Source organism: Dysidea avara, chromosome 15 (genome assembly GCF_963678975.1).
Source record: "Dysidea avara chromosome 15, odDysAvar1.4, whole genome shotgun sequence".
Classification (NCBI taxonomy): Eukaryota; Metazoa; Porifera; class Demospongiae; order Dictyoceratida; family Dysideidae; genus Dysidea; species Dysidea avara.
In genome coordinates, this window is record NC_089286.1 from 1324592 (window position 1) to 1351058 (window position 26467).

The 26467-nt window shown below is 38.4% G+C and overlaps 4 protein-coding genes, 1 long non-coding RNA gene and 1 pseudogene across 14 annotated transcripts; 4 read left to right on the forward strand and 2 right to left on the reverse strand.

Moving 5' to 3' along the window:
• LOC136245977 (uncharacterized) lies at window positions 1-25036 on the forward strand. The gene is made up of 4 exons (XM_066037427.1): window positions 1-82; window positions 349-441; window positions 24027-24176; window positions 24501-25036. Exons 1-4 carry the CDS (start codon window positions 1-3, stop codon window positions 24815-24817), a joined length of 642 nt encoding a protein of 213 aa, XP_065893499.1. The 3' UTR covers window positions 24818-25036.
• On the forward strand, window positions 3359-5141 carry LOC136245864 (uncharacterized). The gene is made up of 3 exons (XM_066037326.1): window positions 3359-4003; window positions 4086-4363; window positions 4414-5141. The coding sequence occupies exons 1-3, from the start codon at window positions 3534-3536 to the stop codon at window positions 5139-5141; spliced, it is 1476 nt and encodes a 491-aa protein (XP_065893398.1). The 5' UTR covers window positions 3359-3533.
• LOC136245374 (uncharacterized) lies at window positions 6572-12627 on the reverse strand. 8 transcript variants are annotated; one of them, XM_066036872.1, is made up of 20 exons: window positions 12469-12627; window positions 12348-12419; window positions 12227-12298; window positions 12106-12177; window positions 11738-11809; window positions 11612-11683; window positions 11501-11563; window positions 11135-11448; window positions 10886-10941; window positions 8717-8858; window positions 8527-8668; window positions 8315-8463; window positions 8196-8267; window positions 8075-8143; window positions 7975-8016; window positions 7854-7919; window positions 7760-7798; window positions 7677-7706; window positions 6742-6768; window positions 6572-6689 (listed from the first exon to the last, which is right to left on the reverse strand). In XM_066036872.1, exons 1-20 carry the CDS (start codon window positions 12488-12490, stop codon window positions 6633-6635), a joined length of 1650 nt encoding a protein of 549 aa, XP_065892944.1. In that variant the 5' UTR covers window positions 12491-12627; the 3' UTR covers window positions 6572-6632. The 8 variants fall into 8 exon arrangements, with proteins under 8 accessions (XP_065892944.1, XP_065892945.1, XP_065892946.1 ...); XM_066036873.1 differs by lacking the exons at window positions 11738-11809; window positions 12106-12177 and having other exon boundaries at window positions 12469-12626; XM_066036874.1 differs by lacking the exons at window positions 12227-12298; window positions 12348-12419 and having other exon boundaries at window positions 12469-12625.
• On the reverse strand, window positions 12721-15469 carry LOC136245376 (uncharacterized). 2 transcript variants are annotated; one of them, XM_066036880.1, is made up of 10 exons: window positions 15154-15469; window positions 14454-15056; window positions 14199-14270; window positions 14094-14150; window positions 13905-13979; window positions 13814-13849; window positions 13635-13766; window positions 13399-13590; window positions 13272-13338; window positions 12721-13214 (listed from the first exon to the last, which is right to left on the reverse strand). In XM_066036880.1, exons 1-7 carry the CDS (start codon window positions 15433-15435, stop codon window positions 13749-13751), a joined length of 1143 nt encoding a protein of 380 aa, XP_065892952.1. In that variant the 5' UTR covers window positions 15436-15469; the 3' UTR covers window positions 12721-13214; window positions 13272-13338; window positions 13399-13590; window positions 13635-13748. The 2 variants fall into 2 exon arrangements, with proteins under 2 accessions (XP_065892952.1, XP_065892953.1); XM_066036881.1 differs by having other exon boundaries at window positions 15349-15459.
• Window positions 21630-22756, forward strand: LOC136245657 (uncharacterized). 2 transcript variants are annotated; one of them, XR_010696044.1, is made up of 8 exons: window positions 21630-21706; window positions 21763-21848; window positions 21904-21989; window positions 22046-22131; window positions 22188-22273; window positions 22331-22416; window positions 22474-22559; window positions 22614-22756. It is a non-coding gene; the product is annotated as an uncharacterized lncRNA (long non-coding RNA). The 2 variants fall into 2 exon arrangements; XR_010696045.1 differs by lacking the exon at window positions 22331-22416.
• On the forward strand, window positions 24870-26121 carry LOC136245978 (uncharacterized; annotated as a pseudogene).
• The last annotated feature ends 346 nt before the right edge of the window (window positions 26122-26467 follow it).

The window sequence follows — 26467 nt, forward strand, 5'->3', positions numbered from 1 at the left end:
ATGCCAGTGATTGCTTGTACAAGCATTACATGTGTTCAATTTAATTGTTCCGATGGAGATGAAGATGACCCACAAACCAAAGGTTAATAGCAGGAAAGTGTCTATCAAATTTGTATACTGATAAGCTCACCTCTGCTCAAATTAATATCCGTTTGAAATTCTTGATACATGTAATGTTTGTGCAAAGGGTAGTTAGAATTCTTGAGTTGTTGTTGGTGATTGCTTGTACAAGCATTACATGTGTTCAATTTAATTGTTCCGTGTTGTGAAAGTAGAGATATCAATGTTTGTGTATCCATGTGCTGTACAAGATTTCTCCACTTAATTACAACTCCTTTTTTATAATAGGGAAACTCAGTGAGAAGAGAAAACAGGCTCCGGTGCAAAAACATGATAGAAAAGATTCTTTTTCATCGGATGAAGATGACCCACAAACAAAAGGTCAAATTTTTTTAAAGCTGGCACACGCAAAACTGCAAATTCGTTAGGTCTATTAAGACCATGTATATCTGTAATTGTCAGGAGGGTGACTCGTGCAATATCATCACATCTAGGTCCCAGATATATAAAACTTCCTTTAACTGAAGCTTCTGTGAAGGATAAAGTAACACTATTTTACAATTCATACTCGGTATCCCAGTGTATAGGAGCTGTGGATGGAACCCACATTGCTATCAAGCAGCCGACGGTGAATTCAACAGATTATATCAACAGGAAAGGTAAATGTTCAAGCATGCTGTGATTTTAAGTATTGTTTTATGGATGTTGTGATTTTATGTATTGTTTTATGGATGTTGTCATCAAATGGTCTGGCAGCGTCCATGACGCCAGGATATTTTCAAACTCCAAAATAAGTGATTTTTTAAGAAATAAAACAATTCCACCTAGCTACAGGTGCATTGTGGAAGGAGAAGACCCTATTCCAGTATTCCTTTTAGGTGATCCTGCTTACCCTTTGTTGCCGTACTTGATGAAAGAATATGCAGGTGGTGGGTCAACACCCCAAGAACAGTATTTTGGGCTTAAATTGTGTAGTGCTAGATTTGTGATTGAGTGTGCATTTGGTCGCTTGAAGGCCAGATTTGGTATTCTAGACGACCTATGGATATTAACACAATCGATCTGCCAAATGTGATTTATGCTTGTTTTGTGTTGCATAATTTCTGTGAAGTTAACAGTGATTCAGTGAATGAGGACATGGTACAAAATGCTATTTCATATGATCGATACTTTCAACCACCTGTTTCTTCAAGTATTAGGATTGCCTCTTCCAATGAGCCTGAAGGGAAAAACGTCAGACGCATTCTCACCAAGTATTTTGACCCATAATTAGTTTTAAAAGTACACTTACTATCACTTTACTGTTACACTGTATGATTGATGTTTTTATAACAAACCTAGTATGTTGACCCGTATTTTTTTTACATTTACTATATCACTTCTCTGTTAATACACTGTAAATATTTTTAATAACAAACAACACTTGATAATATAAGTTGTTTCAAATCACACTACATACACATACAAATCACATATGTGTACATATAGTAATAGACCGATACTTCCATCACTGGTCAGATCCGTGGTACTGTTCTGGATGATCAGACAACTCAGAATATGGACTTCTCATTGCAGCCACTTGTGAGCGATCATTATGGTAGTCAGAAATACGACCAGGACCATATGGCATTCCACTTTGTTGACTTGGATTAAAAGAATGTACCCTGTCTGCTGATACATTGGCTGTACATGTGGAGGATATAATAAGCCTTGTAACAGAGAAAATCCAGCAGTTATTGAACTGGTCAATGTTTCCATGTTGTTGGATAACTTCAGCATGTGCTCATTGTGGAGTTTATCCATTTGGTCCATTTGATCCACCAGCTTTTTCTTAATTGATATGTCTTCTTTGGCACAGGTAAGTAACTGAGTGTTCACCGGCAATTTTCTTTTCAGCTTTCCTGTTTGTAGCTGCTCAGTTGAGTGCCTAGCAAGTCTCTCCTTTGCTTCACACCAGAATCCTCTTGAGTAGAACAACTTGAGTTATCCATAGTACCTGGGCTATTCTGGGGTACCAACAATCTTAAGTTACTATGGACAACATGAGTTATCCATAGTACCTGGGCTACCACCAATCTTAATACTTAGTAACTAAAGGTACTATGGACAACTTGGGTTATTCATAGTACCTGGGCTACCACCAATCTTAAGTTACTTAGTAACTAAAGTTACTATGGACAACTTGAGTTATCCATAGTACCTGGGCTACCACCAATCTTGAGTTACTTAGTAACTAAAGTTACTATGGACAACTTGAGTTATCCATAGTACCTGGGCTACCACCAATCTTAAGTTACTTAGTAACTAAAGTTACTATGGACAACTTGGGTTATTCATAGTACCTGGGCTACCACCAATCTTAAGTTACTTAGTAACTAAAGTTACTATGGACAACTTGAGTTATCCATAGTACGTGGACTACCATGCACCAATCTTAAGTTACTTAGTAACTAAAGTTACTATGACCAACTTGAGTTATCCATAGTACCTGGACTACCGTGCACCAATCTTAAGTTACTATGGACAACTTGAGTTATCCATAGTACCTGGACTACCTACTAATCGTAAGTTACTTAGTAACTAAAGTTACTATGGACAACTTGACTTATCCATGGTACCTGGACTACTAACAATCTTAAGTTACTTAGTAACTAAAGTTACTATGGACAACTTGAGTTATCCATAGTACCTGGACTACTAACAATCTTAAGTTACTTAGTAACTAAAGTTACTATGGACAACTTGAGTTATCCATAGTACCTGGACTACCATGCACCAATCTTAAGTTACTTAGTAACTAAAGTTACTATGGACAACTTGACTTATCCATAGTACCTGGACTACTAACAATCTTAAGTTACTTAGTAACTAAAGTTACTATGGACAACTTGAGTTATCCATAGTACCTGGACTACCATGCACCAATCTTAAGTTACTTAGTAACTAAAGTTACTATGGACAACTTGACTTATCCATAGTACCTGGACTACTAACAATCTTAAGTTACTTAGTAACTAAAGTTACTTAGTAACTAAAGTTACTATGGACAACTTGAGTTATCCATAGTACCTGGACTACTAACAATCTTAAGTTACTTAGTAACTAAAGTTACTATGGACAACTTGAGTTATCCATAGTACCTGGACTACCATGCACCAATCTTAAGTTACTTAGTAACTAAAGTTACTATGACCAACTTGAGTTATCCATAGTACCTGGACTACCATGCACCAGTCTTAAGTTACTTAGTAACTAAAGTTACTGTGGACAACTTGAGTTATCTATAGTACCTGGACTTATGGCAAGCGATCAGTAACAAAATTACACCTTAGGTTGACACAACTCGACCTTAGGTTGAAACTCTCCACCTTAGGTCGAGAACTTTTTCGACCTTAGGTCGAATATCAGAATAGCTACTTCCTGTTTCATATATCGCCTTACATTCATTCTTTTTAATGCCTGTTGGTTAGAAAATGGAGCAAGCTGCCGAAGAAGGTCAAGTGACAAGATTTGCTGAATTTTTTGATGAAATATCAAGATTACTAAGCGAAGCACAAAAGAATCATGGGATTGCTAATCGCAACTACACTGAGTACATTTTGGAACGGATGGAAATGGCTCTCAGTACATGCGGTGAACTGCAGTTGAGGTTGCATGATGCCAGTCCTGATTCTGACATGCAGGAATATCTCCTTACACTTAACAAGCTAATAATTCATATGCGATTTATTTATCGTAAATGGTCTGATTATGAAACCATTTTGGACTCCCACAGTGATCACATTTCTCCATCAGGATATCAAGCAAGGAGTACTCACTCTGCTAATGTTGGAAGACCTATGTTTGATATAAGTAGGGAACAAATAGAATATCTATCTTCACTTGGATTTAAGTGGGTAGAAATAGCAGCACTGTTGGGAGTAAGCAGGATGACAATTTACAGGTATGGTACATGTACAGTAATGAAAAATTACTTATGTGATTTAATCTACTGGTGCATATGAGCTTGTTTGTGTTTTGTTTAGACGACGTGTTGATTATGGTCTCGTAAATGAACAAACTGATGAGGTCAGTGATGAAGCCCTTGAGTCACTTATATGTGACATCAGGAGTGATCTGCCATATTCATGGGTCTCTATGGTGTATGGAAGTCTTAGAGCAAGAGGAATTACAGTGACAAGAGAACGTATGAGGAACTCATTAAGGTCTATTGATCCATTAGGGTCAGCACTGAGGTCACGTGCTGGATTAACACAGAGACGTCCTTATACGGTTCCAGGCCCAAATTCTCTTTGGCATATAGGTACGTGCATTCTAATGTAACATACACAGAGATACATTTTGTTTCTGTAGATACACACCATAAATTAATAAGATGGAGACTTGTGACTCTTGGTGGTATAGATGGCTACAGTCGCCTTATCGTTTATCTGCAATGCTGTTCAAACAATCGTGCAACAACTGTGTTGGACACATTTCTCTCCGCTATCTGTAAACATCAATTACCCTCAAGAGTACGGTCAGATCAGGGGAGAGAAAACCAGAAGGTTGCACAATACATGCTTGAATCAAGGGGTGCTGAGCGAAGGAGCATGATCACTGGTAGCAGTGTCCACAACCAAAGGATCGAAAGGTTGTGGCGTGACATGCATAGAAGTGTCACGGTGCTATATTACAAGCTGTTTTACTTCATGAAACATCATGACATTTTAGATAAATTAAATGAATACCATTTGTGGACATTGCACTACGTATTTTTGCCTCGAATCAACAAGGCCTTAGAAGAATTTGTTAACAGTTGGAACAACCACCCAATTCGTACAGCTGGGCACAAGTCTCCACACCAATTGTTTACAGCAGGTGCTTTGCTCCTCCAGAACTCACAACTAGCTGCCATGGATGTTTTTGACAATGTCAGTGAAAATTATGGGATTGATCCAGAAGGACCAGCTCCAATAGATGATGATGGTGGTATTGTAATACCACAAACTCCTTTGAAATTTAGCAGCACTGACTTGGATACCTTAAACCAACAAGTGAATCCTCTTGGTTCAATGAACAACTATGGCATTGACGCATAATAACCTTCACACCCTTGTAAATATATCCCACTATGTATGCTCATTCTTATACTATATTTGTTATCATTGAATTGGTAGAAAAAAAGTTAAGATACAACTTAATAATCAAATATAAAGTCATCATCTCAATAAGCAAAACTTAGCTGTGTTCTTCCATACACCACCAAAACTCATGCTCTGTTGTGTTGAATATGGTGTTAAATTCACAACAGAAGTCATCATCGTTTAAATAGGAAGTTGGTAACTCAAGAACAAAATCACAAGTACGTGCAATGGGGCGGCGAGCTACTCCCGCTAAATTGTTGAATTTGACTTCTATTTTAGAAGTGATACAAACACTACATCCAGTAACGAATCGCAAAAACAGTTTCAGTTCACGCATCTTCATATTTCCCACCATGGACACCAAAAACCGTAAACTCATTCTTCAGCTGGGCTGCGAATAGTTGAGGCATCTAACATAGCCAAAACTTTAGATGGGTTAGCGGTTAATCTAGAATGAAGGGCAGCAATTTCATCTGGTGATTTTTTGTTCCAATAAGGCTTATGACATAATGGAATGCCAGAATAGATGGTTGCTAAAGCAGCTGCTGGTTTTAGGCAGAATTCATATCTTGCAGCCTGCTCAATCATATTAGTTAAAGACAATAGAGTAGGAACTACTCTACAGCCAAAACGAGATAACACACCAATTATCTGATCTAACAGATCTGGCTGAAATGAATCTTGTACTTCGAGGGCACCTTTGAAAATTTCTCGTTCTGCTGTACTAATATAGTTCAAAAAGGCATCAAGTAAAACAACTCTAGATATCCGGACACCTGGACTAAGGAGAGCAGCCAAAAGTGAGGGCAAAGCTATCCGATCTGGAATAATTCCAGTTGCTAAATACCCATGTGAAATGATCTTTCCTAGTGTAACCAAAGTAGACATGTCCATATGTGAGTGGACCATAGGGATCACAGTAGCTGATCCTTCAAACAAACGGGTATATGCATCATCCCAAAAGGCCGTAAACATATCTCTTTGGACTCCTCCCTCATCGATCCCTCTTTCCTTGCTGAATTTGACATATAGAGGGTACTCTGAAACTATCGAATCCTGTTCACAGCGAAACTGGTAGTCTATGACGACCTTGTCCTTGTACGTATAACATACCGTCGTGGATTGGTTACGAGTGGATACAGCGTTCGTATCAGATTTTGTATCATCAGTCGTCTTGCTTCGTTGTGGGACCATTTCTTGGAGACGGAATTCTGTCTGGCACCGTAACAGTAGCTCTCTATCAACACCCAGTACCTCCGTCGTGGTAGTATCAAAGCATCCTTTGCCGTATCAGCAGTCCTCTATTAACACCCAGCAACACCATCGCGGTAGTATCAAAGCATGCTGAACTTCGTCCCAGTAAAACTAGCCATTTTCCGTATAGGTATATTAAATTTTCCGTATACTAGATATTACATTTTCCGTGCATTAAAAAGAAATAAAATGTTAGTCTGAATCTTCAAATATGGCATCCACCGGATCAGCCAAATCAACTTGGTGTACCTAGAAATATGCACCAAATAACCACTTATTTCAACAGCAAAAATTTACTTACAAGATTTTGAGGTGTAGCATACTGACCCTAAGGAAAAATAAATAATTTAGCATATACATATAATTTTGTACAATGTCTCAAATAGCGGGCTGGATGTTTCTTTCAAGCTACTGCTAAATTCACCCAAACCGCTAGCATAAGTGGAAAATGGTTACAAAGGTACTACAATAAGGATTAACAACACGGTTGTGGCTACACTTGTACAAGGCACGTCCCATAGGCCAACTTATGATGCATATTTGTGGGCTATCAACTGCCTTCATAGTTGTAAGGTTTCCAATACCATGCAGGACGCCCAGCCACTACACCTTACTAGGTGTTCAATTTCATAAGGAAGAAAGGAGCCAAGTCCTAGCGGCTTGCTTCAATTCCTTCATGAGTTATGATGGATTACACAACGTTACCTTCTGTGGCTTATTTTTCACATACTGTAGACATGTGCAAATTTATTATTTCACTCTAATGCTGTTTTCTAAAACTAAGGCTAAAACTTTGGACATCCCAGGCCATCGGTTTTTCTCTATATATAACCAAGAAGTTATTATAAAAAGTTTCAGAAAATTGCAAAACTAGCTGTGCTTTTGGTCACATATCAATAATGTACGGATGTAGCCAAGCTTTTACCACACAAACTCAATCTTAACATTTCAAGCAAAACGCCCTAGATTTGCTGTTGTATTGCCAAAGTATCTATCAACAAACTTTCTTCTCAAACGTTAACATGATGGTAGTGTATAAAGCAATCCCATTGAAATAACCCAATATTCAGTATGCAATGCTTATTATTTACAGTAATGACAAATTATATCAACAAACTTTCTTCTCAAACGTTAACATGATGGTAGTGTATAAAGCAATCCCATTGAAATAACCCAATATTCAGTATGCAATGCTTATTATTTACAGTAATGACAAATTATACACAAACAACTCACCTGCTGTGATGGCAATGATTCTTCATAGTGCTACAAAATCAATAATATGTAAATGTAAGCCTAATCGACACTTTGACACTTACGTTAATGCAATGATCATTGTTATCTGGTCGTTGACTGAACTGTAATACAACCAGTTAAGGTACATCACACGGAAGATTTTGTAGGTTAATTTACCTGAAGATAGTACTGGTCTTGTGGAGGCTGTATGTTGCGAGCATAGTACGGTGAAGGTGAATAGCCCTTTGCAATGTGCAGCTAAACTAAACATATGAACTTTTATACTGTACACACATACATCTGAATAATAATCTTGCGGCAGAGGATAGTGTGTGAGGCTCTGAAAATAGATAATAGCCATCAGAAGAGGTATTTGCTATGTCATACGTAGTACGTACCTCAGAATCATAAGCTGCGTGCATCTGATCATGACCTGTACCACCACTAGCAACAGCTGGATCTTCAACCTGTAGTGGTCAAAATAAAATCACAAATGATACAGCTTAGCTGTGTACACACCTGTTCCACTTCAGTATAGGAGGATTGCAACTGGTGACCATTTTGTGGTGCATCATGATAAGCAGTTGTTACCTAAAATGTATCATCTGTTACACTATACTAATTATAAGTTAACACACAGTAGGACTTATTGACCGTGCTCTCACTGCCCAAGCTGGAGCTCCCCTCGGGGCCTCACACACTAGTGGAGTAGACACTACTCTGGGCTTCTTCAATACACTTTTCACTGTCCACCTTTGATCCAGCTCTTGAATGAAGTCTTCTAGTTCTATCAGGGAGACCATAAAATCAGCCTTGTTGTAAGAAATACCATTCATGTAATGTAACTAACCAGTAGATCGCCACGATGGTGAATGTGTTCTGTAAGAGCCTTCACCGTCATCACTCTCTTCAGTCATATAGGCTGGTATGATTTCTCTCCATCTTTTCTTTTCTTCTTTCGTCGCGCATAGCTTCTTGCGACGATCATACAACTGTTTCCACAATATTGAAATTTATTGATGCACCCAAAGAAAACTAACCGCTTTCTGCCTGCTCCTCACTTTGGTGTTCCTGTCATTGGCTTCTTTAATAGCCACCCTGTCAGGCCTCACATCAGTAACTAGCTTTCGTCTACGGGATTCGTAGTAACGATGAACTGCCTCTAATATTAATAACCAACATCTATATATGTAAATAAAATATGTAATGTGTACTACGTTACATGACTCAAACAATATATACCAGTATGCCTTGCAAATTCCAGATTTTAAACAAAAAAACTATATGTACATGTTCCATCAATTTTTAAAGTATATACAGCAAGAGTTGCTAAAAGCTGACCAATTTAGTAATATGTAAATAAAGGGTCTAAGTACCTCATTAGCGACGAAACTTTAAAGCATACTATGCGTACCGTAGTCTCAATTAGGTGTAGTCTCATGAAGGTACAAATATCACCTGGTGACATTGCTCTTACTTCAATGCAGCCAAAATGTTGGCTGGTCAATCATAATTATAACCCCAATCATTCAGAAAATCACGATGCAGAATTTACTTAAAACAACCTTGAATTATAGAGGAAGGTGATTTATTTTAAAACTTCAGTGCTGGTCACTGTAAATTTCTTTTGAAATATTGAGCCAAAATTCTGCAGTTCTCAAGTGCAATGAAAAGACGACTTGAGTCACTTGACAATGAACAATTAGGTGAGAAAAGGCAAAATATGGAATAATGGAATGGCAGAATTACAGAATAAGCAAAACTTTGAATATCCCTACAAGGTGAAGATGAGACAACACTAAAACTATGCTCAGCAATTCTCAGGACGATCTTGAAATAGAATCACTCTAAAGTAGAAAAGTACCAATACTGACATTACGTAGTATCACTGCCTATATTACTGGTATCGGTACCAGATCCATATTGGCAATACATACTAAGGAGTGAAGACTTACCACATTTCCTACATTTTCAACCATCATTAAATAAGTTTCTAGTAGCAAATAACTTACAGTAGTTATGCAAACAAACTAATACCTTGTTACCGGGGCTCTTTTTAAACTATTGGCACACACACACACACACACACACACACACACACACACACACACACACACACACACACACACACACACACACACACAATCCATGTGTATTCTAATAAATGCTCCATGTCACGTGGTGCTTAAAGTGCAGTTAGGTACAAAAACTTCAGTTCTTTCTGCTGTACTAGCTAATATCAGCTATCGCTCTAAGTTAATAGCCCTAATTTATTGCAGACACCTTTCTATTAACAGGTGAAAGCTAAAGCAGGATTTAACCTTCATATTTTTTTTTATTTGCTTAGAGATGGATGACTAACGTTGAGGAAGATGATTAAGTAGAATAATTATTGAAAACACAGAATACGGCAAAATGCAATAGCAGAGTTGCAGAAAAGTGAAATTTGAAATCTACCGAATCCAATCTGGCTTTATATGCTCTTCACCTCATATAATCACAAACACAAGACAACAATAGAACAATGCTCAGCGATTTGAAGGGCAGTCTTTAACGAATCGAATAATGCTAGTAGCAAATTATCGAATAGTTATTTCAGCACTATTTCAAATGCACTTCACCATAATTTGCCACTAAAATTTAAGTTCTCTTTGCTGTACTAGCTAATACCAGCTATCACTCAACATTACCTGCCCCAATTTATTAGTGTACACCGTCTTCTACGAATATAATCTCTCAAACCCTAAAGCCACCGGGCTGCTCTTCATTTTCGTAAGTACGGGTCACGCCCACTTTTAGAACAGCGAGATACGCATCTACTGGGAGCCTATGAGGCCTACTACGGCGTTTTTCAGTTGTAGAACACCTGAACAGCCCACTAGGAAAGCCAATCTCGAAGCCTGTGGAGAGTCGCTGCGCCGGTTTTAAACCTCGGAAAAGAAACCACCTTCAAGCCAAAGCTCACCAGTGCGGTGGTTCACTAAAGGCTTTGTTTAGCCTTAACTTGTTGTGGATAAGCTGTTTTTACCACTGAGCTAATGGTTTGCTCACGTGGGTGTGTACAGACAAACATACATAGGTACACACACACGTTTTTCGGGAAACAAGTTCAGTAAACCAAGCGCGCGCCCACAGCCGGCCTTTGGCTGGCTGTGGGCGTGCGCCTGGTTTAATTACATCAATATTTGTTGTCATTTGCTATTTCATACCTTTCTTCTAAATCAAAATCAGCATCGAATTCTTCATATAGCTTCTTAACATCTCCCTACAAATATGATCAGTTAGCCATGATAACGGTTGCAGAAGTATCAATCCAACACAAGGTAAATAAACAAATGAAAGTTTATTAATCCACCTGCACATGGCGATGCAATCAAGTAAGATGCAGCAACTAATACTTAAGCACTTACATAAAAGCTTCTCTAATATTAACTGTTAATGAATACTGTAGTACTTACACTCAAATTGGTATCGAGACGTTCATCATTAGAGCTAGCAAGTGCTTCGTCTGGTGTGGTACCTTCCTGACCGGCAGACTGTAAGTTTCCTATCTCTTCTCTCATTGACCCAACTTCTTCTTTTAAGGCTTCTACGGTCATCCTCAATGCCTGATTGTCCATGGCAAACTTTGATAGTGCTTCCTGCTGACTTTGCATCATAGCAGCCATCTGGTCAAGTTTCCCCTCAATTGCTGAGGTCACAGGTTCACTATGCTGCTCTTGTCTAGATCTCGCATAGAATCCAACCAAATGACTGTTCCTATTATCCACACCTAGTGGTACCCAAGTAACACACAGAATAAATTTGGCCTGTCGCCTTCTCACCTCGAGTCCTTGAAGTAATTTGTTGCTCTAATCTTCGAGGTGTGCCATGGTTGGCATCCATATCTATTGGAGAAGTAGTGATATGCAGAAATTAAGTCTGCGACTTCTCACCTCGGCCTTGTGGAGTCTGTGATTGAAAGCTGTGATCTGGTCCCTGAGGTGTGCCACGGTTGGCATCCATACCTAGATATAAGTAGTGATAATATTGTGTAGAAATTATGTGTGCTGACTTCTTACCTCGGCCTTGTGGAGTCTGTGATTGAATGGTCTGACCTGGATCCTGAAGTGTGCCACAATTGGCATCCATACCTGTATATAAAGTAGTGATATGTAGAAATTACATGTGCTGACTTCTTACCTCGGCCTTGTGGAGTCTGTGATTGAAAACTGTGATCTGGTCCCTGAGGTGTGCCACGGTTGGCATCCATGCCTAGATATAAGTAGTGATAATATTGTGTAGAAATTATGTGTGCTGACTTCTTACCTCGGCCTTGTGGAGTCCGGGATTGACTGGTCCGACCTGGATCCTAAGGTGTGCCACGGTTGGCATCCATACCTGTATATGAAGTAGTGATATGTAGAAATCATGTGTGCTGACTGCTTACCTCGGCCTTGTGGAGTCCATGATTGAATGGTCCGACCTGGATCCTGAGGTGTGCCACGGTTGGCATCCATACCTGTACATGAAGTAGTGATATGTAGAAATTATGTGTGCTGACTTCTTACCTCGGCCTTGTGGAGTCTGTGATTGAACGGTCCGACCTGAACCCTGAGGTGTGCCACGGTTGGCATCCATACCTGTATATGAAGTAATGATATGTAGAAATTATGTGTGCTGACTTCTTACCTCGGCTTTGTGGAGTTCGTGATTGAATGGTCCGACCTGAACCCTGAGGTGTGCCACGGTTGGCATCCATACCTGTATATGAAGTAGTGATATGTAGAAATTATGTGTGCTGACTTCTTACCTCGAGTATTGTAATGGGTCATTGTGTTAATTAATCAAAATGCTCGAAGAATTGACCACTGGGATTTCTGATTCCACTCTCTAGGACTAGCCAATTTCCGAGCTGGTTGGACTGTACAGCTGGCTGTTTTAGCGGTTCAAACAACTCGTATAAATTTTCTTTGATGGCGCTTATTTTGTGTCATCCCTCTCCAATTTTCTTTCTACAACCAATTTCACGCTCACACATAACTCACGCTCACACATAACTCACGTTAGATATCTCAAAAAAGTCCTCTTCGTTTCCATTTTTGGGGAATTCCAGAAGTTCCCTACTTGCGTCCTCCTCGAGATCCGAATCTTCTGTATGCATTAACTTGTGCCGATAATACGTAGACTTGGACACTTCTTTGTGGCAGTGATCACAAAACTGTCGCTTTCTATTTCGTTTGACTCCTAGCTAGGCTTTGTGAAGACAAAGTCGTCTCGGCCATTTTATTATCGTGTCAAACCGTAATAGTTACGGATTCTTATACGATTGGCGTATCCAATGTATCACGAAATTTATTTCGTATCCGTACGTCTAGCTCGTCTCGAGAAATGGCAGGTTTCAAGTACGGAAATCGTGTCAACTCGTAACTATTAGTGAGTTTCGCTGTGGTTCATACATATTCAATACGTCTTTATAAACAGAATTCCTGTTAACTGTACGTGTAGGACCACTCAAAGCATTGATAGAATTCATGAATGCCCTACGTTCATTCTCATCTGGTTATGAAAAAAGGTATGTAAATTTATGTCAACAAATTGGCAAAACTTTTTTACCTGTACATGTTTCATTGTCTTCATCACTTTCATACATAACGAAATTATTCTCATCCTCATTACTGACCTGTATGTAGATAAATGTAAATTTTGTTCATTTGTATTTTTTTACTCCCTTCATAAATACCTCATCACAAAGCAGATTGAGTGTTTCAGTGGAAACAGGATCCTCATCCAATAACACACGAATCAAGCACTCATGATAGCACTGAATTGACTCGCTGGCACATGTTTTTAAAGTTAGTTTTACATATGGGAATTGTGAATGCAGTGAAAATGGTAAAGGAACTTCCTTTGCACATATGAACTGATACATGTCCTACAATTTAAATGGTAGTATAACAACTGATTAGGAATACATACCTATACGGTAGCTGTTTCAGTGAAAGCGTAATATATTTTCATTCCATCGGGTAGCTTGAACCCAACTTTGATCCCCACATCGTTGCTAGAGTGAAACTTCATCTTCATCTTGTTTTAGATTTGCTCATACAACTGGATTAGTGAATTTTATTTATAGATCATTTCAAAATGTGATTTACCTTCATTTTTTCTTCCTCTCTTTCCTTTGCAGCTTCCTAATTCAAAGAAAGGTAATTATCCATACTTGTAACTTTAGACAGTTGTGGCTACCTTAGCCATGTCCTGTTCTAGGGCTTCATTGTACTCAATATCTTGTGCTCTAACTTGCCTCCACTCTTGCAAATCCTACAGACACAAAGTCAAGTATCACAGAGGTTTGTCAGCACTACTAAGCAAGCACATAACCATGTCGTTTACAGTTGTATAAGTATGGTACAAATACTTCCACAAAAAATATACTTCAAAACGTTGTGCTGCTTCTGCTGATTCAGCCACCTTTCCTTCTCCCGAGTCATCCTATGATAAAATGATATTACATAACCATGACACAATAAAGCGTATTACCATCTGTCCAATATGCCCGTCGCTGTCTGAGACACACAATGGATTGCCTAGTGAGCCTGGCTTGCAGGCAGCCTAAAAATAGATAACAATCTATCATCAGTACCAGTTCTGGAATATTGGATGAGAATTAAAGGGTTCTATAGTGCTATGTGATTTACAAAAATACCACAGTTCAAAATACAATTAGTATTAGTATCTACAGTACTGCCTTTACTTCTTAATGGAAAATACTACGACTGAAACTCTTTGACATACCCTTAACTTCTTTACTATAGCAGTGGCTTCTTGCTGCAAAGCTACAGCTTTCTCTTGATTGTAGCCTTGCTGCACTAGATCAACAGGTGGCTTCTCACTAGATTTGTCACGTATGCACTGTAGGTACAAAGTGCCATTTTTAGCAAGTTGGAAAATTGCATTTCCATCTAAGTTTTGTTCTTTAATAGTAGTGAGTTGATTGTTTTTGTGTGGCTGCAAAAAGATGAATCTAGCTTTGCCCATGTCTGAAAATGTTTCTGCCAACAACCGACTGACATCGTCTGCACTAAAATGTCTATGAAATTCAATCCATTTGGCTTTTCCGTCTTTTTGTAATAATTCTTTTTTGGCACGTTTAGGTATAGTGGATGGATCTTCTATCAACACTGCCTGTACTGTCTTGCCCCTGCCCTTTCCTTTCACCGCTGCCTTCTTCTTACGTTGTTGTTCTGCAGCAACACACTCAACATTTGGATTAAACTTCCGTTTAACACCACTTGTTGAATATGCTGGAAAAAGACCAGCCAACACTTTTGCATTGGCAGCAGAGGGTTTTCCTAGCTTTTTGCACACACCCTTTGCCTTGCTGGTTGCAGTGTTCACCTATACAATTAAATTGTAGTATTACATATTACACACTCTTCCCCTACATAATGAAAGCAAGTCGTGCTAATGGTACTGCTGCCTCTAGCTCACTTACTTCAGCACAAGTCGTCTTTGAGCAACAAAGGTTTATAGTCTTTTTGTCTTTAACAAACCCAGTAACGTCGATCAGTCCCCCAAATTCGCTACTTTCTTGTTGCAAAAAGTATTCTTTTGAACTAGTACTAGAGCCTTCGTTAGCGCGAATAATGTCACTGAAACAGTCAGTCACTGCTTCAAATAGATTATCTACCTCTTCCTTAGGAGTGCTGCCGGGCTTGAATCGAACTGGCCTTCGCCGTTCACCATATACTACTACCACAGTTTTGTGGTCTTCCATTCCACTAACTACTGTTAAACACGTGTCAACCAACAGGCATTAAAAAGAATGAATGTAAGGCGATATATGAAACAGGAAGTAGCTATTCTGATATTCGACCTAAGGTCGAAAAAGTTCTCGACCTAAGGTGGAGCGTTTCAACCTAAGGTCAAGTTGTGTCAACCTAAGGTGTAATTTTGTTACTGATCGCTTGCCATATGGACTACTACCAATCTTAAGTTACTTAGTAACTAAAGTTACTATGGACAACTTGAGTTATCCATAGTACCTGGACTACCACCAATCTTAAGTTACTTAATAACTAAAGTTACTATGGACAACTTGAGTTATCCATAATACCTGGACTACTACCAATCTTAAGTTACTATGGACAACTTGAGTTATCCATAGTACCTGGACTACTAACAATATTAAGTTACTTAGTAACTAAAGTTACTATGGAAAACTTGAGTTATCCATAGTACCTGGACTATCATGCACCAATCTTAAGTTACTTAGTAACTAAAGTTACTATCACCAACTTGAGTTATCCATAGTACCTGGACTACCATGCACCAATCTTAAGTTACTTAGTAACTAAAGTTACTATGACCAACTTGAGTTATCCATAGTACCTGGACTACCATGCACCAATCTTAAGTTACTGTGGACAACTTGAGTTATCCATAGTACCGGACTACTACCAATCTTAAGTTACTTAGTAACTAAAGTTACTATGGACAACTTGAGTTATCCATAGTACCTGGACTACCATGCACCAATCTTAAGTTACTTAGTAACTAAAGTTACTATGACCAACTTGAGTTATCCATAGTACCTGGACTACCATGCACCAATCTTAAGGTACTTAGTAACTAAAGTTACTGTGGACAACTTGAGTTATCCATAGTACCTGGACTACTACCAATCTTAAGTTACTTAGTAACTAAAGTTACTGTGGACAACTTGAGTTATCCATAGTACCTTGACTACTACCAATCTTAAGTTACTTAGTAACTATGGACAACTTGAGTTATCCATAGTACCTGGACTACTACCAATCTTAAGTTACTTAGTAACTAAAGTTACTATGGACAACTTGAGTTATCCATAGTACCTGGACTACTACCAATCTTAAGTTACTTAGTAACTAAAGTTACTATGGACAACTTGAGTTATCCATAGTACCTGGACTGCTACCAATCTTAAGTTACTTAGTAACTAAAGTTACTATGGACAACTTGAGTTATCCATAGTACCTGGGCTACCACCAATCTTAAGTTACTATGGACAACTTGAGTTATCCATAGTACCAGGGCTACCACCAACTTGAGTTACTTAGTAACTAAAGTTACTATGGACAACTTCAGTTATCAACTTCAGAACCATGCATGGATGTTGTAACAATAAACTCCACTCGGGTGTTAACTGCTCAACAAATAATCTCTACGCTCTAGATCACCCTCCCTCAACTACTAATTTCATTCAAAGCCAACTAAAACACACATATTATACATTACATCACACATTGAATCACTCCATATAACTTTCTTTACAATGGATACTAATACGAATGGGACAAGTGTTCTGATTATCAAGGTATCCTTAACAGAGAACTGTACTGATTTTACAAGGGGTAGTCACTCCCACACCGTCAGTTGACACACTTGCGACCATGACCAAGAATTTTGATCGTTGAAATTTATCCTTGATCGCTTGATTTCACCTATAAAAGGGCCTTGATGCTTGATCGTCAACCGTAAAGCCTAGTAAATTCTCGTGTTGCTAAAAGTTCACTTTCAAAGGTGCTTGATCGCCACATTTTCTGACGTATTGATTGCTTGATTCACGGTGAAAAAGCCCTTTTGATCACTTCACTGAATCTTGATCCCGTCGCAAGTGTTTCAACAGATAGTATGGAAGTGACTACTTGTTTTAGGGGCATATGTGTACACTAATACAAATGGGACCAGTGACAAATGCCAATTATCAAGGTACCTACAATAACACAAATGGGACCAGTGACAAGCGCCCTGATTATCAAGGTATGTATACACTAATACAAATAAACAAGTGTCTGATATCAAGGTGTCCTTATTAGAGATTTCACTTGGCTTCGCCTTGTGAAGCTATATCCATTTTCATTGCAACACTTGTGGTAAGTGGCATAGCTGTGCATGACAACAGTAGGCGTAAGTGCATTCCATCATCACAGTAAGACATGGTATAGTCATCAATTTACTGGGGTGTAAAGGATCTACTAACTACCTAATTTACATACCAGCACTACAAATGTATGTGAGAAAACGTTCATCTCACCAACAACACAAAAGCTCCAAGAATCTCCTCTGGTAATATGTCGGTACACATCTCAGACCCGTGCGAATGATCTAGAACTTGAGTGCACGTGATAGAAGTCTTAATTTCTCGATATGCTTCTGGTTGAATAGTCTCATGCCCAGACCCAACCCACTGCCTTGAGTAGGGTCTGGTGACTTACACTACGTTTTTGGGACCTCCATATTCCATATTGTTTATGCATTTGTATCCATAGTTTCAGTCGGCCATCTTGATCGTTCTAGCCTATCAAATCCCGTCGTACCTGAATCAAAGCATGTGATTGGTCAGAAAACAAAAATGGCGTAGAGCCCAAAGCTTTAGCATTTGTCACCAGACCTTACTCAACACAGTGGGTGGGGTCAGACTATACTCATTGCATGGCGATGTGCAAAACCTTTAGTCTCGCGTGGCTAGACCTCTATTTTCGCGGAAGGCGTTATTGATTGGAGATTATAAGCGCCGCGCACTATCTCTCCAAGTCCTCACTCACGATTGTCCTCTCCAATTATCACGCGACTAAGAAAATTACATACCTCATGCTGCGCGTATTATTTAAACCAGCTAGCTACAATGTCTCCGTTCATTAAAATTAGATGACTGAAATGTTATTTTTATGATTTACAAATTAAAAAAAATACAACTTCAAAGTTTCTAGTAGCTAGCTATATCATGATAGCTATTAGCTAATGAGTCAAAACCACTCCGGTTTAGCTACAAATCAAATCTATAGAGTCAGTTACTAAGTAAATACCCATTCTGGGTAGTCTGAGTTGTCTGGTCGTTGCCTTACAGACTGGCTCCCTTCAATTCGTCTGTTCATTTGTCTTCTTGACTGTGTACTTTTTGATCTCAGTGCTTCGGCATCTAGAGTTTGTTTAAAATTGTTAACACTCTCAGATAGCCAGGGTATCTGATGGGTGACTAGAATTTCCACTGCATTGTCGTCCAAGTCACTCTCGTCACTCGACATTAAATCTAAAGTAAGAACACGCTCCCATTCTCTCTTTTCTGCTTCATCATTGAATGTAGCCTTACTAAAGGAGGCTTTGCGGTCCTGAAGTTTCTACCAGTTATATGTACTGTTAAACATATCATCACACAAATAACTATAAAAATTACCCTTGTGAGCCTTTCATATCTTCTTTTTTTAACATTTTTTTCAATATCCTTTCCACGTCTTTTTATGGACTCCTCTTCAGTTTTGGATCTGTAAAACCTATATGCTGCTTCTATAGATGTTAATAGCACATAATATGTTGTGTGGCAGCTGTGAACACCTAACCTTTGATGTGTTCAGTCAAGTAAACTGGATTTAATGCTTTTACCTCCCTTATTAGTCTGTCAAAGACTCCTTGATTCTATCTGTCATTGTAGGTAATTCTATAAATGTGTATACTTATGCATGCAATATAGTGGCTATATATTGTTACCCTGGTTCGATTTTCCATCCTGGAAAGTTCTCTAAGTCCTCCTCCACCAATAACTTGTAAACTCTTCTGGTTTCTCTCTACAGTGCAGTGGGCACAAAAATATAATTTTAGCTACTATATAGCTATGTATAGCTATGTTTCCGGCTTACTCTTATTCCTGCTGGAATGCTAGTCCTCTTAAGGGCACATTTATCATCCGCACTGCTAGGAGGAGAACTAGAAACCTTTACTCTTTTTTCGACTCGTTGCATTCTCTTTTCCGTTTTTTTCATTTTCTGTGCCAAAGCATTAATGCTTGTATTCGTTTTTTTCAATTCCGAAAGGATAGATTCTGCTTCTGAGCTTTGCTCCTTGTTTCCGCTGCGAAAGATGGATATTTTCTTATGTCTGAACCGTTGCGTTGCCCGTCCGGATTTGGGCCTCCTTGGAGTACCCGAACTGCTAGTACTCGACTGAGATGTCACTGGTGTCCAGCTTGCGCTCAGTGATGAGCTCTGTGTTGATAAAGCATCACTACCAGGGCTGACCTCCAGCTCGCCATCTAAGTCTCGCTGAGAATCCTCCGGAGTTTCTGATTCGGGATCAGAAAGGGTAGGGTCCCTATCAAAGGCACTACGCTTGCGACTCTGCTTCCCCGCTCGCTGAGTCCCAACAAGTTGCAGCATATCAATACCGTCCTCAGAATCTGGTGTAGAAGAATCCATGTCATCGAGAATAGCTATATCTTATAATCAGCTGCAGCTGGAAGTAGGCTTTATATAGCGTTGACTCTGACCCAGTGAATGCACACAATAGTGCGCGTTCTCCACAATACGTAATTATGACGTATATAGCGGTAATATATACCGCCATTGAAACATCGCTAATCAATTGCTAATGCTGTGAAGATATGTCTAGATCTGGTAAGGAAAGCAGTAGCTTATACAGTCCTAGGACATTACCAATTCGCAGATTAATTGCGTCGCGACTTTTGGAATCAGAAATACATGCTAAGCGACCAAACACAGGAAAACCTTACCGAATATTCAGAGAGATTCTATCCCGAAGATTTAACTGGATTCGGATGCACAATCGTCAACAATTCGGTGTATCATTGAATCGGTTTAACTCAGCACCGAAACATCGCGATTTTTGTGAACCATACTCATACAAATATTCAGTACCCCGAATACACCTGTACACGTCGACTTATGCAATAATCGATTGTGGTACGCATGTGGTGGTAATCATACTTTCAATTATGGTTTTTGTTTTTTTACAAAATGGCCAGCATTGACGGTGGAACGTTACTTATGTTAGAGAATGACGACGAAGGTCGGTACTGTCCTCACTGGTATCAAAATCAACCTTTTACCGACACAAGACGAAATTTTTCAACCTCCTCACCAAAACCTGGCAGCTTCCAGCAGGCATTCCCATAGGTCTTACTGATCATGAAGAGACAGAAAGCTATGCACAGGATGTGCAGACTCATTTGAGAGCTCGTAAGTGATAGCATAAGGCCAGTTTAACTAGAGATCCGTCTCTAAATTCACCTAGAGATGTGAAGCTAAAGTACGAGATAATAAAGTGCCGCACATCAATATAAGCTGTTTGCATTTGCAATAGTCAGCTCTCTATTGAGCACCACTGGTATAGCCAAGGCACAAAACAAATGACGTGGTATTATGAATTGTATGGCATCATCATAGGCTATCTAGTCACGTTGCAAACTACCCTATCGATGAACTGGAATGGAACACTGTTCTATATGGTGAACAGCTAAAATGGTCAGCTTCGAATTAAATTTTTTTTCTTGGAGAGATTTATTACAGAGGGTTGAGCACAGCCCTTACTACTCTAGCTAACCAAGGAAACGTACAAGAACACTTATTTGCCCCTTTAAGCACTATCAGTCAACTCTTGTGCCACTTTTGATGAAGAAATTAAACAATTTTTGTGAGGGGGAGGTTGACATTGTTATTTCAAGGATTTGTAGGTAATTTAAATTGAAATAAAATTTTGATTGTAGAAAATGGACGACCTACATGTTACAATAGAGTTAGGAACTTTGTATCACTTGTCAATAGCCAGGCACCAGCCATGTGGTGAAAATACTGAGTACTCCATATTATGTCTTGTGATGCAGCTATCAAGCTTCCCCGTGAAGAATAGGAGGGTATTTGACCCTATGCTAAGCCTAATTCTCACACCTATTTATTATTTGGCTTTGCACTAGTTTGCAGCGCAAAGTGCTAAAGGTCTGTAGGGCACTTGGTCCTACAGGCTGTGTGAAGATATTGTATCAAGCGTGTCTAAAAAGGTACAGAAATAGGAAAAATCCTGATCACCTTCCTTTTAAGTATTTTTATTTTACTGCATGCATTTGCCTAATCCCCCACACCTGGGGCCTGAAGTTTTGTCTCACCTCCTTGCTATATATACCTTTCCTTTTCCTGCAGGGTAGAAGGCTATCTCAAGACGGACAACTCGTTGGAGTTACATCATGAGTGTGGACACTGCACGGATTACTAAACAATGATGTAAGTGTTTTGTTATTCAAATAAACAATATTTTATAGTGTTGTTTGTTTCCTCAGATGTATGGTGAAGGCTAACTCAAGACGGACAACTCGTTGGAGTTACATCATGAGTGTGGACACTGCACAGATTACTAAACAATGATGTAAGTGTTTTGTTATTCGAATAAACAATATTTTATAGTGTGTTTGTTTCCTCAGATGTATGGTGAAGGCTAACTCAAGACGGACAACTCGTTGGAGTTACATCATGAATGTGGACACTGCATGGATTACTAAACAATGATGTAAGTGTTTTGTTATTCAAATAAACAATATTTTATAGTGTTGTTTGTTTCCTCAGATGTATGGTGAAGGCTAACTCAAGACGGACAACTCGTTGGAGTTACATCATGAGTGTGGACACTGCACAGATTACTAAACAATGATGTAAGTGTTTTGTTATTCAAATAAACAATATTTTTATAGTGTGTTTGTTTCCTCAGATGTATGGTGAAGGCTAACTCAAGACGGACAACTCGTTGGAGTTACATCATGAATGTGGACACTGCACAGATTACTAAACAATGATGTAAGTGTTTTGTTATTCAAATAAACAATATTTTTATAGTGTTGATTATTTCCTCAGATGTATGGTGAAGGCTAACTCAAGACGGACAACTCGTTGGAGTTACATCATGAATGTGGACACCGCACGGATTACTAAACAATGATGTAAGTGTTTTATTATTCAAATAAACAATATTTTTATAGTGTTGATTATTTCCTCAGATGTATGGTGAAGGCTAACTCAAGACGGACAACTCGTTGGAGTTGCATCATGAGTGTGGACACTTCATAAACTAGTACTCAACAATGTGAGTGTTTTTGTACGCAGATAATTTGTTACTGGTATTTGTTTATTTCCTCAGAGATGTGTCACCGTAAGCGCTGAGCGGATGGGAATAGTTATTCAAAAGCCAAGCTGCACTAGGAGGATGATCTGATAAACAAGATCAACTGAACCATAATTTTTATTATAATCAATATCGCATTTAAAATCATTTGTAAATGTTAAATAACGTGAAAGTTAAAATTGAGTACCTTGGATGCGGAGAAACACGATCCATTTGTAAGTATCGTTTATGCGTGCAATCGGAAGATGTCAGTCGCAATTTCAGGAAGAACTAGGAGATATTCGGATGATATCAGTCAAGGAATCAGGTGAGCCCGAAGATGTTGTGTTCCTAATCGAAGTTATTCAAGCGAACTCGTACCCCGTGTTCCAAGCGGATTCAGGATACGAGTTTGTTCGAATGCGCCTGACTGCGCGTCGATTTCTGAGGTTTTCAGTCGAGTATTCACCCCGTATTTGCGAGGTCGTTTTCCTGTGAAAACTAACAGATCAACAGCAGTAGTCTCCAGTGTTGGGCAAGTTACTTTGTAAAAGTAACTAGTTACATATTACATATTACTTGCAACTGAACTATTTAGTTACAGTTACATATTACCCATAAAATAAAGTAACTGTAATAATGTTACATATTATATTACTTTGTGTCCACAGCCTTAAGCTGTCACATGTGAAACTACCACCTTATCACGTGACATGATTGCGTTGTTGGGCAATGTACAAATCTTGGTTATAAGTAAGAAGCTAGTGAATAAGCTTCATTCAATAGGCCTCGTTACTCCATTGTGGTTAGGCGTTACTCAGAAGATTACTAACGAGATTAGTAACTTCATTACTTTTAGTAATAATATTACGTCATATTAGACTCGTTACAGTAATTATATTACTTAGGTAACGCGTTACGTTTGTAAGTAAAGTATCTTGCGTTATATTACCTGTTTTCATAGCGTATTTCATTATATTACTTCGTTACCACAAAAGTAATAATATTACGTAACGCGTTACTCCCAACACTGGTGGTCTCAATTCCCTCACTGTGACAAACTTTTGGCAGAAAAAACATTCAAGAAACACAAGAAACTATACTTAAAAAGTGATGGTTCTTGGATTACATCAAGCCAAGTTACAACCTTTCCTGGCTCGGAAATCCCAGAAGGTTAAGTTACTACAGAGCTAGTGTAATATCTGAGGGGTGCATGATCAACAAATGCTATAGCTACGTAATTGATATACTGTATATACAATTGATAATTTTAAAAGCAACTGAATAGCCGGAGTTGATCAAATAATATTTTGACTGCATGTACTCATGTGCATGTAGATGTAATCTGTTTGGAATAAGTCAATGACAAATTTTCATAAGCATGTAATTATAAGTATATGTGAATGTATCATGTATGCATGTTAGATATTATTACATAACAATATATAGGTGATTGGAATTCTGTTGAGACATTGAGTGCACCTCAGCCGCCACATTTTGGTGATCAGGAAATTGTAGAACAAGAAGATGTACTAGCTGCAGGTCATAGTAAAGAAGAGTTTGAAACCTCAATGGACTCTGCAGAATCAGTGTTATCAGGTATGTATAGCGTTTTATGAGTTACCGCTATTAGCTACTAGACACATCATCAATAATTATATATGTAGTCTATCAAACCTATGCATGACTGTTGTTCTGACTTGCCTCTGCACGAAGTGCAGGTCACAAGCAAGATCTCTTCAAATAGTCAGTGCATGCATGATTATGAGAAATAAAGTAACGCAACTATATGTATAAATAATATCTGGTTTTAGGTTTCATAAAAGCCTATATATAGCTATTATGTGTACTTGGATAACTATATACATGTGTGCGTGCGTAGAATACATATAGCTATACCATTAATTAAACTGATTCTTACAGAACAGTCAAGTTCCGAAGATGATTTGGAAATGTGGAATGAGAGTTGTCCAGACTCTGAATATGAAAGTGATGGTTACAATGAAAAAGCACCTGGTTTACCTAAATATTCAAGTATGAATGCTGAAAAGCAACGTAGTGAAATATTATCCAAATGGTTTATGAGATTTATATTAATCTTGCAAGGAAAATTTTATTTGCCAGATAAATGCATTGATTTCTTACTAAAGTTTCTTTATGCATTCTTCAGTGTATTAGGAAACTTTTCACCAATTATAAAACACTTGTACAAGAACTTCCACAAACATTACATACTTTGAAAAAGAAAGTGGGATTGTCGAATGAATTCAGGAGGTATACTGTTTGCCGAAAATGTTTATCAATTTACAAAGACAGGGAATGTTTGAACAGAGCTTCTCCAATTCTTTCTAGCAAGCAGTGCACTTACGTTCCATACCCCAATCACCCTTATCCTAGGAGACGTCTGCCATGTGATACCACTTTACTCAAGCCAGTAGAATTTTCTTCTGGACGCACAATTTTTTATCCAAATTTAGTTTATTGCTACAAGAGTCTGAAAGAAAGTTTGCAAAGTTTGCTTTTAAATAATGATTTTGTTTCCAATTGTCACTTGTGGCATGAGCAAACCCAAATAGATGATGGCATCATAAGCAGCATTTACGATGGTAACATCTGGAAGGAGTTTTTTAACGTTACAGAAACACCATTAATAAACTATTCCTTTTCAGCCAATAAATGTTCATTTGGGCTTGCTCTTAACATTGACTGGTTTCAGCCATATACCCATACTATATCCTCTGTGGGGGTTATGTACATTACTGTTTTGAATCTTCCTAGATTCCTTAGATACAAAAGAGAAAATGTTATATTAATAGGACTAATTCCTGGACCACATGAACCAAAAAAAGACATAAACTCATTTTTAAAACCATTAGTTGATGAACTCAAAGAGTTTTGGACAGGAATTTCTTTAACTGTATGTGATGGATCTCAAAAAAAGAGTGAAACTGTGAAAACTGCCCTTTTGTGTGTAGCTTGTGATATACCAGCTGGCAGGAAAGTTTGCGGGTTCTTAGGCCATTCTGCCAATTTAGGATGCTCTAAATGCCTTAAAAATTTTCCAGGACCAGTAAGTAAGAAGGACTACTCAGGTTTTGACAGTATTCATTGGCCTAAACGAACAAATGAATACCACAGAAAGTCTATCAGCAAGATAAAAAAATGTAAAACAAAAACAAAACAGAAAGATGAAGAGTCTAAGTATGGTTGCAGGTATTCATATTTATTAGAGCTAAACTATTTTGATCCAGTTAGAATGTTATGCATAGATCCCATGCATAACTTGTTTCTAGGAACAGGTAAACATATGCTGTCTATATGGGAAGAACAGCAACTTTTGGATAAAAAGCACTTTGTAAGCATACAAGAACTTGTAGACACCATGTGTGTGCCATCAGACATAGGACGAATCCCTTTGAAAATAGCTTCAGGGTTTAGTGGTTTCACAGCTGACTAGCTCAAAAATTGGATAACCATTTACTCTGTACCAGCACTGTTCAATGTTTTACCTTCTGAACATGTAGAATGTTGGCGACACTATTAAAACTTATACAGGTTACAATGCTGTACACATAGCAGTGCCATCCATCATCCGATCACAGTTGTTATCTTTGTTAGCTAAGTGAGCTGCTCCAGTATCTGGTCACATGGCGTATCTGGTCACATGGAACATTTCTACTATATACTTACCACTACAGTGCTGAAGGCAAACACTATGTTATTGACACAAAAATGCTAATGTCTATATTGCTAACACTGTATCACTGGATCATATTATAATAAATAAAAAATTTGTGTATATGATGTCATCAATAATCGTACAGACACAATTCAATTCAATTTAACGCTTGTTTAGAACCTCAGGAGAGCCCTACCTTCCCTTATGTTCT